The sequence below is a fragment of the Belonocnema kinseyi genome, chromosome 3 (assembly GCF_010883055.1).
Source record: "Belonocnema kinseyi isolate 2016_QV_RU_SX_M_011 chromosome 3, B_treatae_v1, whole genome shotgun sequence".
Lineage (NCBI taxonomy): Eukaryota > Metazoa > Arthropoda > Insecta > Hymenoptera > Cynipidae > Belonocnema > Belonocnema kinseyi.
Window position 1 is genome coordinate 104,039,398 of NC_046659.1, and position 16,278 is coordinate 104,055,675.

Below are 16,278 nucleotides of genomic sequence, written 5' to 3' on the forward strand. Positions count from 1 at the left end.
TCTGAGGTCGGATTCGGATTCAGCGCAGCAAAAACCTTCGGGTATACTAGGTCTGGTCTCTGGTTCCGGATCTTTGTCAAATTTTGTCGGCCTGTGTTATTTACTAAATAGTTGCATTCTCGTCAATTTTGAGTAAAAAACGAAAATTTTGCTTAAAGTTAAATTTTCATCCAAAAAAGATTTCCGTTCTCTTTTGAACACTAAAATATTAAATCCAAACAAAAAAAATTTTTTTAATTGTTTAATTTTCAACCAAAATATTGCATTTCTATCCAAGAAAGATGCAAATTCTATTAAAACAGCTCAATTTTTGAACAAAAAAGACAAATTCTAAAAAAAAGGTTGAATTTCCTTTAAAAAAAACTTGTTTAATTTTTAACCCAAAAGGACGAATTTTAACAAAACAGTTAATTTTTCAACCAAAAAGGATGCTTTTTAAGAAAATTGTTAAATTTTCAAACAAATAATAAAATTTATATTTAGAAATATAACCTTCGGGAATAATTTTTGCGAATTCGAAAAATTACGTACCTGAGTGTAGGATCCTCTCCCCCTCCGATATCAAATCGTAAAAAAATGTCTCGACCCCCTTTCCCCTCTTCCTCAAGCTGTTACGGAATTTAAGTACGGTCCCTATTTTTCTTTTATGTCAAAATATTGAATTTTTAACCAAGAAGTATAATTTTCTATCAAACATCATAAAATTTTTAAGAAAAAAAGTTCAATTTTCAACAAGAAAATATTAAAATATTTTGTAATTAAAAAATCTCAAATTTTATAAATGTATATACATTAATTTCGCTGAAATCTTTTTAAATATCTGAAAATATATTTTATAATTTACTTTAAATCTTGTTCGATCCCCTAAAATATTCAATAATATTTTGAAATATTTTCCAATCAATTGAAATTTTTTGAACTCCCGATTAGTTCTGTAAAATATAATTAAGATTTTTTTCAGGGTGGTTCTACTATTTTAAAGTCCACCGAGAAATTTATTTCCCACCATAAAAAATATATCTGTAAAATCAAATATTTTTCAAAAAACTTCAAAATTTTTAGTATCGCCAAAAATTAATCTTTTTAAGTTTATTGGGTTTTGCACTAATTACTTCATTTACCCTTACATTTGGTTTTGTAGTAAAATATTTCAAAACTTTGGTAAAGAGTTTCAATATTTTAAATTGTTGTTTAAAATAAGAAGTAACACAATATTTCAGAGACAAATTTAAAGTTCTTAAATTTATTAGTTTATTGTAAACAGAAAATGTCTTTTGTACTATTAAAGATGACGCTTTATCAAAATACTTGAATTTCCAACAAGAAAAAATCATAGTTTATATTTCAATAAAAAATATAAAGTTCATAAAAAAATAATCTTAAAATTAAATAGACAAATCTTCAATAAATGAAGATTTTGTACTAAAAGCAACAATAAATCTTTATCTAAATTGTTGAAACTTTAAGCCAAAATTCGATTTTTCTCTACGAAAATTGAGTTTTAAAACCAAAGAATTAGTTTTCAAAGTAGGTTAGTTTCTTTTTACTAAAAAATGAGAATCTTCAACTAAAAAATATCAATCTTTAAAAAATTTAAAAGTTTTATTTTCAGTCAAAAATTAATTTCAAACCTTTAAACCTTTAAATCTTCTTAAAGATTTAATCCTTTGATGAAAAAAATAAGTTCTTAACAATTTAGTTTAATTTTTACACAATTACTTAAATTATTATTTAACAGAGATTATTTTTTAAAAATAGAGAAAATGTCAAACAAAAAGATAAAATTTCAACCCAAATATAAATCTTAAAGAAAAATAATTATTGCATTATATTTCATGATATAATAAAACAGTTGAATACTTAAAAAAGGAAGAATAATTTTTAATTTTTAATAATTTTTAATTTAAAAATGATATTTCTACTAAAATAGATGAATTTTTAATTAAAAAGATAAATTTTCAAAAAAATGTCGAATTTTCTGATGTAAAAGATATCAGTTGACTTTAAACGATTAAAACAGGAATTTCTAAACAAGAGATAAGTTTTTTAAAAAAAATTGCATTTTCAATCCAGAAAGACGAATTTTTGGCCAAAAAACGTTTAATAAAATGTTTAAATTCTGGGTCAAATATTTGCATTTTTATTTTTAAAATATCAAATTTCTCTTTAAGCAGATCAGTTTTCTTTAAAAAGGAATTTTCCAACACTTGAATTTTTACCCAAAAAAGATTCCAGTTTACTTTTCAAGATCGAGATGTGATTTTGTTTAAGAAAAAATAAATATCTACAAAACAACTGAATTCTCAATAAGAAAGACGACTTTTTTCAACAGAAAAGGATGAGTTTTTAACAAAATAGTTGCATTTCTATACAATCATCATCAAAACTAAAACGATGCATTTCATAAGAAAATGATTAATAAGAGATTTGTAGCTCTTTTTTCGGTGAATAACTTTGGAAACATTTTTTTCCTCAGCTTGTGTCATTCGTCCAAAAATGGATTTTTTCACCTTCAATGTTTCGTTAAAAATATTTATTTTCTTCCAAATTTAAGTGTTTTGTTGAATATTTAAAAATAATGTTACAAACAGAAACTTTAACTATTCTACGGTTGTTTAAGCATTTATTTTTTTCAGTTGAAAATTCAACTATTTGGTTGAAATTGCATGTATTTTGTTAAAAATGTGCATTTTTAATTAATGAAAATGTAATTATACGAGTATCACGTGTGTTTGAACAATAATATTCTTCAATTAAAAAGGATTTGTTCGAAGTTCAAATTACATCAAATTTCAAACCATTTGATAGAAAGTACATGTATTTTATTAAAAATTATTAATTCCTGATGAAACATTAATATTTTTGGTTAAAAAGTTATTGTTCTGGTTTAAATCAAAATTTTATTTTTATTTGTGTATTTGTATATAATTGTATATTTTTATAATCAAATTTTGTTTTTAATTGTTTTTATAGAGAATTAAACTTTTTGCAAGAAAAATCATGTGTTCGGTTGAAAAGTGAACTATTTTATTGAAAACTTATACCTCTAACTGAAAATTACACTGTTCTATTTTTTGTTCGAAATTGATTCTTTTTAGTTAAAAATGTATCTACTTTTTTAAAAAATCGTCTATTTGTCATAAAAAGTTAACCGTTTTAGTTGAAAATTCAACTAGGAGGTTCAAAATTCAATTATGGTAGAATATCAATCTTTTTGGTAGAAATTATATTTCTTTGGTTGAAAATCACATTTTTTTATTGAGAAATACTTTTAATCACTAAGAATTTCAAAGTTGAATTTTTTTGGAATTTTCTTTCATAGACATTAAACGCTTTCGGTTGGAAAATTATTTGTTCAGTTAAAAATGTATTTTTCCCGGTCAAAAATGATCTATTTTGTTAAAAAAATTTCTTCTATCTTGTAGAAAGTTTATCTTTTGGGTTGAAAATTCAACCGGCTGACTTTTTTATTGCACATGCTTGATTTCAATTAAAAGTTAATTTATTTGTTTGAATATATAACCAATTTTGTTGAAAATTTGTTTTTGTAAAGTGATCTTTTTAACTAAAAATATAGCTATTCCATTTTTGCCAAAGAATTGTCGAAAAATTTTATTTTGGATTAAAATTCATCTTTGTTTTTGTAAAAATTTAAAAAAAAAACATCTATTTTTATAGAAACTGCATCTTTTTGGATATAAATGCATTTTTTGGTTTGAAAATTTAACAATTTTGATGAAAAATCATCCTTTTTGGTCAAACTGAAATCTATTTTTTATTTATTTTATTTGGATCTATTTCGACTAAAAACTTAATACACTAATTTGTTGGAACTTTAATTACTTTGTTGATAATTTCAGTCTTTTGTTAAAAAGTCATTCTTTATGTTAGCAACGTCTTTTTTTAAATAAATAAATTTCTAAATTTTCAATTTATATTTGAAACATTGTTTTATTATGTTTATAAAATATTGCAGATATTTTTATATATAAAAATTCACCTCTTTTTGTAGAATATTAACCTTTTGCCTCAAATTTATATTTTTTTGCTCATAAATCAACCAAAAAATATTTTTTGGATGAAAATTACTTTCGCCAAAAAGTTGTTTATTTAATTTAAAAAATAAACGAATTTTTCAACAGAAAAGGATGAGTTTTTAACAAAATAGTTGCATTTCTATATAAGAAAGAAGAAATTTTTACTAAAACAGATGAGTTTTTGATGAAAAATGACCCCAAAATATAAACCTCAAGCAAAAAGTAAATTTTTTAAGAACGAGTTATGTATTCAATTGAAAATTTAGAAAATTATTTATTTGAAAAAAGACGTTGCTAACATAAAGGATGACTTTTTAACAAAAGACTGAAATTATCAACAAAGTAATTAAAGTCAAAAAAGATGCAGTTTCTACAAAAATAGATGTTTTTTTTTAATTTTTACAAAAACGAAGATGAATTTTAATCCAAAACAAAATTTTTCGACAATTCTCTGGCAAGAATGGAATAGCTATATTTTTAGATAAAAAGATCACTTTACAAAAACGAATTTTCAACAAAATTGGTTATATTTTCAAAACAAATAAATTAACTTTTAATTGAAATCAAGCATGTGCAATAAAAAAGTCAACCGGTTGAATTTTCTACCCAAAAGATAAACTTTCTAGAAGAAAAAAGAAATTTTTTTAACAAAATAGATCATTTTTGACCGATAAAAATACATTTTTAACTAGAAAATTAATTTTCCAAACGAAAGCATTCAATGTCTATAAAAGAAAATTCGAAAAAAATTCAACTTTGAAATTTTGAGTGAATAAAAGTATTTCCCAATAAAAAAATGTGGTTTTTAAACCAAAGAAATATAATTTCTTCCAAAAAGATCAATATTCTAACATCATTGAATTTTGAACCTCCTAGTTGAATTTTCAAACAAAATGGTTAACTTTCTATGACAAATAGAAGATTTTTTAAATAAGTAGATACATTTTTAACTAAAAAGAATCAATTTTGAACAAAAAATAGAACAGTGTAATTTTCAGTTAGAGGTATAAGTTTTCAATAAAATAGTTTAGTTTTCAACCGAACACATGATTTTTCTACCAAAAAGTTTAATTCTCTATAAAAACAATTAAAAACAAAATTCGATTAGATGTTTAGTATAAAAATTAATTTTTACTTTAAATTGAGTAGTTTTTAAAGAAATAAATTAATTTTTAACCACGAAAATTAATTTTTTATCGAAAAAGACCAATTTTAAACAAAATATATGAGTTTTTAATTTAAAAAGATAAATTTACAAGAAAAAAAAGAATAGTTCAATTTTCAGATAAATAAATAAATTTTAACTAAGTAAAATAAATTTTCGACGATCTAGTTTAAATTTGAAAGAAAAAAGATTAAATGCCTAAAAAAATTTCGAAAAGAAATTTAGTCGAATTTTTAGTTGACAATATGAATTTTTAAGAAAAAACTTATTTTAAACCAGAACAATATTTTTTTAACCAAAAATATTACTTTTACATCAGGAATTAATAATTTTTAACAAAATAAATGAACTTTCTATCAATTTCAACCAAATAGTTGAATTTTCAACTGAAAAAAAAAATGCTTAAGCAACCGTAGAATAGTTTAAGTTTCTGTTTGTAACATTGTTTTTAAATATTCAACAAGACACTTAAATTTGAAAGAAAATAAATATTTTTAACTAAACATTGAAGGTGAAAAAATCCATTTTTGGACGAATGACACAAGCTGAGAAAAAAATGTGACCAAAGTTATTCACCGAAAAAAGAGCTACATATCTCTTATTAATCATTTTCTTGTGAAATGCATCGTTTTAGTTTTGATGATAAAAAAATTAAAAATTAAAAAATCGTAACCAATAAGAGTAAAAAAAAATAATTTTGTTAATGCTCAAATTTTAAATTGCTTACGCCTTTAATATTAGGAAATAAAAAACAAGGAAGGTGAATGTGCGTTTTACCTGTGTTATATGCACAGAAACAAATCAATTTGTGTGTATAACCCTTTTTTAATTTTCAGGAAATTGCAATCTCATTGTTTTAAACGAAGTAAAATCTGTTGAGAAATCTGGATCTTTTTATTTTTAACTTACCGACTTTCTCATTTTTTTCCGTTCTATTAATTTTTTTTAATTAATATTTATAGCTTTAAATAAACTAACATATTTTCACAAAATTGTTATTTATTTGATAGACAATCACTAAATATTAATATTGAACAAAATAAATAAATGAAATAAATAAATAAAAATATTTGCTTGAAAGAAGTCGGAAGTGTCCATCAAAAGTTTTACCGTGTGTCTTGGTTTTATGTGTATTTTTTTACGGTGTGTGAACCAATTTCTAAAACTTTTCTCCTCTTTCAAAAAATTCATCCTTTTTCGTCTCTTTTAGATAAACTGCCCCTTCTTTTCACTATTTCTGCTCAAATGTGAACTTTATTAATAAAACCCAATAAAAACGTTCAAATCAATCTGGTTACAACTCTTATTTGTTTAAAAATTCATGTACATATATTTTTTTTATTCATCTTTTTTGTCAAAAAATAATCTTCTTGGTTAAAAATTCATCTGTTGGATGGAAACTTTAACCACTGGGTCGAATGTTGTACACTTTTGTTAAAAATGTATTTTTTCTCAAGAATTAATTTGTTTTATTGCTACTTGAGTTATTGTGTTGAAAAATCGTTTCTTTTCTTTCTGAATTAATTTTTTTAGCTGAACAATTAATTGCACCATTTTTAGTTGAAAATTCAAGATTTTTTAAAAATGTGTTGCTTGTGTTTGAATATAACTGTTTCCTACTCGATTAAAAATAATTCTTTGTAAAAATATCGACTTCCACCTATTAGATACTAATTATAACTTTCAAAGACAAGAAATAATTTTTAAATTATTTATTTATTATTTTTTGAAATTGTCAAAAAATTATAGGTTCCAACAAAATCGTTAAACTTTTAATAAAATGAATACATTTTTAACTAAAAATAGGAATATTTGACAAAATCGTGCTTGAATCGAAAATTTTCAAACAAAATACTTAATTCAAAAGAAAGAGATTGCTTAAAATATAATTCTCTCCAATTTTTACTTATTATTTTTTTATAACTAAAAAGACAAAGCTAAGTTCAACATTTCAGAAAAAAACAAAAGAAACCATTTTTTTTAACTTGTATTAATTATTACTGGACCAAGTAAAAAGTGGACAAAAGTTAAAGATTTTGCAAGAAATTAAAACAACTTGACACCAATATAGATGGAGATAGCTATTAGAAATAATAATTTAGTTAAGCAACTTTGTTTTATATATTCTTAATCATTATCTCACTGGAAGCACAAAGTGGACAGTAAGTTGAAAATTTGAGAAGAAACGACAACTGTTTATTATTTTTTACATTGAATGCCATTAAAAATATTAATAAATTATTTTTTTAATTAATGTTTAATCTTCAATTAACTATTTACCTAAGTTTAATTGTAAATTGGACGTGAAAATAAAAATTTTCAGAAAGACCCGAAACTTCCAATCGTTATTCAAATCGAGACTTTCTCGTTCAGTTCTAAGACAGCTAAAATACCGCCTCTAACATGGGCCAAACAACCAAAAATTAGAGATTATTTGAAATTTTAAAAGAGCCCAAAAATCAGAAACTCTATTCACCCTAGAAAATTCATAAAAATTATCTTTTTTCAGCAAAGTAAAACAAACGCTATACAAAGTTTACACTAAGAGGTGAAGCCCAAAATTCGGATTTGGTGTTTTTGATTAGCCCTAAAATCAAAAACTCTCTTTATGTTAGGAAATTTTTTAAAGGATCTTTTATTGGTATTTAAAAAAATTATCTTTTTGATAATTGTACACTGTCAATATATTCTCTTGTTTTTACGTTCCTTAAAAATATTAACTTTGGTTTTTGGGTTCTAGCCCCCACCTTAGAAAATCAACACCTTATATCACGCAGACATGACTTTTTCAAAATTCTTTTTTTTTTCAGTATTTGACACTGCAAATAGAGACTGATTTTTTAACTTCTTTAAAATTTTAATTTTAATTTTTACATAGGTGCTTGATTTTCTATATGGAGGGGTGATTTTTAGAACAAAAATATTGATCATATAAGAGCCGAAAATAGTGAAAATGCTGGTTTGAGTTCAGTCAGCACCTCCATTCGAATTTTTAATTTTCGAAACAATTAATGGAATTTCGAATGGAATCATTTACCAAAATATGAATTTTTAAGAAAGTATTTCAACTTTAAAGCGCAGCTGTTAATTTTTTAACTAAAGGATTAATAATTTAACGAAAAGTTAACTTTACTAACGAAAAAAAATCAATTTTTCACAAAATTGAAGAATTCTCAACGAAAAATTTGAATTTTCATTCAAAAAATATGAATTTCTAAACAAAAAGAATAATTCACTTCCAAAAAGACGACTTTTTAACAAAATTAAAGAATTCAGAAGCAAGAAGTTGAATTTTTTAATAAAAAGGATGAATTCTTAAACAAAAAGATTAATTGGCTACAAAAAAACAGCGAATTTTTAACAAAGTTCAAGAAATTATCAAATAAAATGTCAGTTCTTCAACTACAAAAAAAATTTTTAAAAAGAATTATTTACTACCAAAGAAACGAGTTTTTAATAGAAATCAAAAACCCTGAACAATATAGAATAAGTGTTAACTGAAAATATAAATTTTCAGACAACATGATTAATTTACTATTAAAACAGACAACTTTTGAGGAATATTAGAGAATTCTGAAAAAAGGTTAAATTTTCTACTAATAAAGAAGAATTTTTTTACAAAAATATTAATTTACTACCAGAAAGACAAATTCTTAACAAAATTTAAGAATTTTGAACCAAAAGTTGAATTTTTAACTAAAAAAGAGTAGTTTACAAGGAAGCAGATTCATTTAATAACAAAAATGGTGAATTTTAAATAAAATACAAGAATTCTCGGTAACTGCGAACATAAATATTTAAACAAAAAAATATGTAAGTAGTATACCTATGCCAGTTCTGGAACACTACAACGAAGTTCCAGCTGTCACCAAAAGATGGCGTCACCAAGGCAGATCAGTGACACAGATCCATGACGAACTCGCAAGGTGGATACCGTTATATTGACCGAGGGAGCTACAAGCGTTTTGTGTAGAGGGCGCTACTGGGATCGGCGAATTAGGGACCCTGTAGTAAGGAACGCGCTAATCGGGCAACTGACTGCGGATTGGTCGAGCGAGAAGAGAGCGATACTTTCGTTCCAACAGCAGATACTGTGCAGTTATTGAAATTTGCTATAGCTTCACGCTTCGGTACCTTCGATATGCCTACTGTTTGTCGTGTTTATAGCCGTTTAAATACATCGCGCCTTCTACTGCTGGCTCGAACTTCCGTTAGCACTCCCCCCTCCACGTAGCCTTTGGCGCGTCCCTCATTACATGGTCTCTACGCCAAATTCTCCTGAGTTCTCGAAACTTTTAGAAACATATTTGGCGACAGTGAACTACGAGGATTCTCGAAGCTTCTAGAAACTTCGACCTAATAATAGCATACATGTAATACTCCTATGTTGCTCACTGCCTATAAGCTGCTATAACCTATGCGAGCTAGACGATTTTCGACGCTTTTAGAAACTTCAACCTCACATGTATGTTATAATGGTTATTTATTTAGTGCTAATGAAAACGATCGAGGGTTCTGTAGGATTCTCTTTATCAAACTTTCCGGAAGCATTGATATTAAATGTAAGTTTCACTGATAGAAATAACGATAGTTTTTTCTCAAATATCGTTAAAGATTGCATCAAACGAGGCTTCGCAGTATATAAGGCTATGGAATTGATCCTGTACAACATTTATAGTTGTGCAGTAGGGTTTTATAAAACATACAGACACGCACAACATGTCAGTAGTACACGAGGTCGCGCAGTAAGGTTCTGCCGTATATGTAGATGAATAGCAGTTGTTTATTCTAATAGTACACGAGGCTGCGCTACATTTTTTTACAGTACATAGAGCTGCACAGTTCTAAGACACGCCTAAATACGCAATAAAATTCGGGATGCGCAGTACACTCATACGGCACATTTAGATCCCTACTGTAGTTTTAAGTTACATGAGGTTGCGCAGCAGTATTTTACAGTACATATAGCTGTGTACTTATATGGCTGCTCAATAGACTTCAGTGGTGCGCAAGGCTGCAAAATGAATTTATATTGTGCTCATGAATGTGCAACGAAATTGTAAATGTTCTGTTTTAAGCTAAGAGCATGTAAAGCAGTATCCGGTGATTTACTGGGAGAGGGTAATGGTTAGTATCGGTGCTAAAGTACCATAGTCGATAAGTGGTCAGCGATAACAGATAGCACCACCATAAAGTCAGTTAAGTCTAAGAAAAATGAAAAATTGGCGGGAAATTTAAATGCGTACAAGATAAAGAGTTGCAGCAGGAGAATAAATAATTTGCGCACGTGTCGTAAAGGTTAGACATTTGAGGCACAAAGAGTGTGGAATTCGAATTTAACCAAACAGCGTTTGTAGAATCCAGCGTTGAAAAGAACGATAGAGAGTAATATTTTGGATTTTCAGTTGAACCCAGCGACACTTAAAGGAACGAAAATCATCTTACTTTACCTCAAATCAAATCTTAATAGTGGCAGTGTAGTGATGGGGGATGCGTTACTGAATGGAAGATTGCTTCTTAACTAGTCGCAACTATAGTGATTGCGATGAACATTCAACTGCCTTATTGCTATAAGCAGAAATATAGCAAAAACAGTTGATCAATATAGATCGAGCTGTAGTCACATCAATATGGATTTCATGGGAAAATAGATACTTAACGTCAAATTGTTAAAACGAGTAATGCGGTACGATGGAAGCATCGAATGCTAAAAAGGAGTAAATCCTATAACGAAAGTGCGTTAAATGAAAAGTTCAAACCTGTAGTGACATCTCTGCGGAGAATAGTGAACATTACTAAAGATTTTACCATAAAAAAGCTATTCAAGTGTTGCCCGAATCAAAATATGAAATAAAGCCAAAGTTGCTTAAAATAAACTATAAAGTCAAACAATTATCACCTGCAGTAGTTGAACAAGAGGATGATGATGATGAAAACGCATAATTTATAACTGCTGACGACGAAAGAAAAGAGGATTTAGGGCAGTTAGATGCAATAATAGCTGAAGAAGATAATGCAACAGAGCCTGCTGACAATTATCAGTGGATCACTAAGCTTGATCTAAATAACTATGAAAAATCCCTATAAATACAAACGCCCACGAAGCGTTAGTGTCCGTCTGAAACTATTCATATTGACAATAATACCAAGTATGAGAAAATTATTTCCAAATTGTTTCCACGCTAATGATACTCTAAGGATGGTGGTTCTCCATCCCAATTTGAGGTATTAAGAAAAAGTCTAGCAACAAACTTTTTCTCTTATAATCATCCTATCGTGCTCCTTGATCATCATCGTTTCATTATAACCTTACAGACTGCAGGCGACAGGAATTATACCAATGAAATCCTTTTTAATATTGAGTAATTACGTTAAATAGGTTTTATATACATACATTAAGCAACTTAAGAACATTATGTAACCCACCAGTAGCACCAAAACCTGTGCCAACTCTGTGCAACGTGGATTCAACGTTACTTCAACGTTGATTCAATTTTGTTTCAATTTTGCTTCAATACTGAACCGCCACCAGCCCCACGATCATCATTACCACTGCATCATAGTCACATTGATATGTTTGTTGCTATATAAACCATGATGTCCTTGATTTAATGTCATTCATGCGCTGTGCGACATCAGGATAACTTCTACTTGTCAAGATTGTCTAAAAGTCCATTGCCGAGGCAACGCCTTGAAGAGGCATCAGATTCACCCATGCAAGAAAGCAAAAATCTAGCCCGTTAACTTCATTGGGTATAACAAGAGTGACTGTCATGAATTTACTCCTCTCAAGTTTCCAGAATATTTAACAAAAGATTAAATAGAACGACAGCAATAAACAAAATGATAATATTAGTAGCAGATGAGTAGTGACTAAACTGCAGGAAGTCCTAAAGCGTAAATGTGACTCTTAGAAAATATACAGAATATCCTGATGAGTTTGAGTCTTTTATGATCAAGAAAACAATGAAAGAAGATGAGAAGCAGAATTATATGAATGAGAAAGATGGAGATTGAGATGACAATGAAAAAGAGGAGGAGGATCGTAAAGAAGGAATTCGCGAATGCTTATTTATGACGCTTCATACAGATCCTAACGATATTGTACATGCTTAACGATTTCACATTAAATCTTGTCATTCGTTACAAGGTCCCGAGTGCCAAGCACTTATACACATTTTACGTCATAGAAACATAACATTGTAGCAAGCAAGACCTTTGTAAATTTTAATTTAACTATGTTTAATAGGTATTTTTAATGTTATTTTATTGTAATTGGATCATAATAAAAATAAAAAAGACGAACGAAGGAAAAAGAGAAAGAAGGGGATTTGGTTGGCTGCCTTCTTATTTCTCTTTCTTCTTTTTTATTTTTTTCCAACATTTTTTTTTTTTAATTACAGTATAATTTTTTGTTTATTCGTTGTGGTCCAAATTTGGGGTCGTTGGATTCTTGTCTTTAACAAGAGCTTGCATCAGACTTTTAAGGTTGTAAAAGGTCGAAAGTTATTTTAAAACAAAGGCTGCAAAATAAATTTATATTGTGGTCATGAATGTGCAACAAAATTGTAAATGTTCTGTTTTAAGCTAAGAGCATGTAAAGCAGTAACCGGTGATTTACTGGGAGAGGGTAATGGTTAGTATCAGTGCTTGCAGCACTCTAACATCTCTAACTATTCCGTTAGATAAGTATTAGTAAGATTAGAAAGCTCTGAATTTTCGTCAAGTAATAAGCAAGTTTAAATTATTAGCGATTTAGTTATTGATACAGAGCGCTGCTGTACATTGAGTATTCTACCAAAGAAAGTATCTTTCTTATCGACCTTTTCTTCCACAAGTTTAAAGTATCACCACCACCACCACGCCATCACAGGCCCACTACTTATTATCGCTACCAAGGCAAATTGAAAAATAAAATACGCCAAATTTTTTTGCTTTCTTTTTTTGATAAATTTATGATAAAAATTTTTTTTGCTCTTCAAACTTCCGAAAAAAGAGTTTTATAATCGTACACACTTACCCCTTGTGATCGAAAAAGTTTTAAAATTGGGAAAACCAACTTGTACAATGTGAAGATCATTTAGAACATTATTATAATTTTCCCAAAAAAGTACCCTTCCACTTACTCTTTTTTGCTCTCCGAAGACATATAATACGTGCCCACTATCACCACTAACACGACCATCATAAACCCATCTGAATCAAAATATCTACACACTTTAATGGTGCTTTCTCGTATGTAGGTAAAGGTTACATCACGGGGATGTAGCCAGCATAGAAACTTTCCCAGCAAGTTTGCGAAAATGTAGTAAACTTTGAAATCGCTAATATGGTAATTATGGACTGACAAAGCCATATCAGTCATTTGTCAATGAGTTCTAATTAAAAAAAAAATTATTATAGAATCAGGTAAGTGTAAATTGTTATCTATATAGAAAAGTTAATGAAAAAATGCAGTCTTTAAATGCAATGAAATTAGGGCAGTTATTTTTGCACTACATGCTTTTGAAAAGCTGCTTAATGTGAACCACGAGTTAGACCTAACTTTAAAGTTTACTGCAAAGTTGATTTAATTTGTTCAATAACATAATGCAGACATTTCCTGCGAAAATAATTGCTCTACTACTAATGCATTCAGAGATAGAACTTTCAAGTTCATTTACCCGTATAAATAACTATTTTCAATCACCTCATTATGTGGTATGATGTACTATTGAAAGCATTATTAAAAATAATATTTCAAGTTTAAGTATCCTGCCTGCTCAGCCATTTGCAGTTAATGATATTTTTAGAATCCTTGATGATTCTAGAAATTGCATGCAAGCAAGAATCATGCGTGCATTGAATCTTACAGAACCTTCGATCTTTCTAGGATGTAAGAGGATTAGAGCAATCAGAGTGGGCGGTTGTTATGATGAATTGGATGGATTTCTCCAGAACTAGAAAACATATTGAGATCACTTGTCAGACCATCTCGAAAAACGTTATAGAAGCTTTGAGAATCCCCCCCCCCCTCTATTTCACCTAGACCAACTATGTTACTAGAAGTTTCAAGAACTTAGAGGAAATCCCATATCCCACTGGCGCTATCTACGCTATAAAGCATGTAGCTCACTTCGTCGGTAAAACAGGGACCCATCTTGCCGGTTTGTTCAATAATTCGCGGCAGTGATCTACCTTACTGACCAAGAAATTGCCGACTAATTGGAACTGGCAGTTGGCGCCATCTTTTGCTGGCAGCTCAAACTACGTCGCTGTTCCAGACCCGACATTGGTATACTACTAATGTAATTTTAGAAAAAACATCTCTAAATTCTAAAATGGTTAATATGCTTTTAACGCTACTTTGAGCGCCCCCTCCCAATCGTTACCAACCGTAGGTTTTTGTAAGCCCCCTCCACTTTAAAGCGATCACGTAGTTTATCGGTGATCCCTTATCCTAATGTAAATTTACCGTCCCCACCACCCAAAATTACTTTTGAATTTTACTGGTACGTAACTCCTAATAAATGAAAACCATCACTTTTACATTTCGATTATATAAAGCATAAGTATAATATATTGGAAAAATAATTACTATAAATAATTCTTGAGTGCGAATTTTCGCCAGCATAAATTCCTAACTTTTTATATTTAATCAAATCTAAAACTTTTTGCAGGCAATTTTTCGTTGTAAAATCGGAAACTCTGCTTTTTTTGCAGACTCAAGCCCACGACCGTCAAATCCGAATGAGGACAATAAACTCCAGGATGAAAATACATACCATCCTAAAAGCAAATTGATTGTAAAGAAAGATATCTCAGGTCACGGTAAGTAGATTTGCGTTTCTTTATAAGATAAAAAATGGTTGAGATTAGACGAAAATTTTTTAAATAAATTTGTGATTGTCTCGAATTGCGTCTTTACAATTTGGCATTTTCTTTTAGGCCATGTGATGAGTCGGTCAAGTGACGAGATTCCTATCTTACCGACACGTTTTCATTTCCTAACTTATTTTTTATGCGATTAGCCACATTGAGTTGGAATTTTTGGATACTAAATAAGACGCACTATGAAATAAGGGACCTGTACTAAATTTTTATAATTCTGAAAAAAGTTTCTTTTAAAAATAATTCATTTAGCTCTTGTACTAATTGTAAAACTTCAGGACCAGACCCACCTTTCATAGTTCTTCTCATTTATTATTTTAAATTTTCAATTAGATGAGGCACCTCGTGTGAAAATAAATTAGGAAATAAAAAAAGTATTGGTAAGATAGGAATCTGGGGACGTGACCCAATTGTCACACAGCCTTAATCATTAAAACATAAACTTATTTTTTGCTTCAATTTAAAAATTTTACCAAATTACTTCGTATCCATAACTCTCCGTTGTAAATTTTGTTGTGTGGATTTGAAAGTTGTTAATTTTTTGCAGCAGGAGCACTTGAAGGACATGTTCCTCTGTATGCCAGGTCCAATCTTGGCGCCTACCGTCCTCTTTACCCACCTGCTGCCCGCCCACAGCAACGCAAGATAGGTCTAAATTATAATTTTTATTTTCATCTTCTCTAGTGGAGGTAGAAGTGTGAACTTTAAATTTCTTTCATTCTAAGTAGCTCGAATTCTAAGTAAGATAAACCGAATATTACTGGGACGGGCAATTTTTATTTGATCGCGGTCTACCTGCTTGACTTACCCTATTCACTAAAATTACCCTGTCGTCGCTATCTAAGTTAAAGCGGACGAGTCCCGTATGGAAAAAGGTATTTTTACTGTATCATGTTATTGATGCTAGATGAAGGTTTTGATACAATTTGAAGAAATATAATGATATTGGTTGATCCTGGTGATTGTTTATTAATAAATAAAAAGTCTCAACGATTTCCTCTGAAAATAGAAACTTTTTGTGAATAAATAATAAAATTGTTTAAAAAAATGGTTGAAACGAAAATGGACCCGAATTTCGAAAACCTACTAAAAACATTCGTAATCAGAAGCTTTTTCGACCTTTTAAAAAAGAGTAATCTCGGGGACTTACTAGTTCATACAGAAGTGTTAGTAGCGAATGGATTATTAGAAGGCTAGCATAATTGG

General features: G+C 28.8%; 1 protein-coding gene across 1 annotated transcript in view; it reads left to right on the forward strand.

Moving 5' to 3' along the window:
* The window catches only part of LOC117169974, a 21,341-nt gene extending 5,585 nt beyond the window's left edge, over positions 1 to 15,756 (forward strand). The window contains exons 2-3 of the mRNA XM_033356487.1: positions 14,905 to 15,012; positions 15,620 to 15,756. Coding sequence (XP_033212378.1) covers positions 14,905 to 15,012; positions 15,620 to 15,756 — 245 coding nt within the window. The remainder of the gene's footprint in view (positions 1 to 14,904; positions 15,013 to 15,619) is intronic.
* The last annotated feature ends 522 nt before the right edge of the window (positions 15,757 to 16,278 follow it).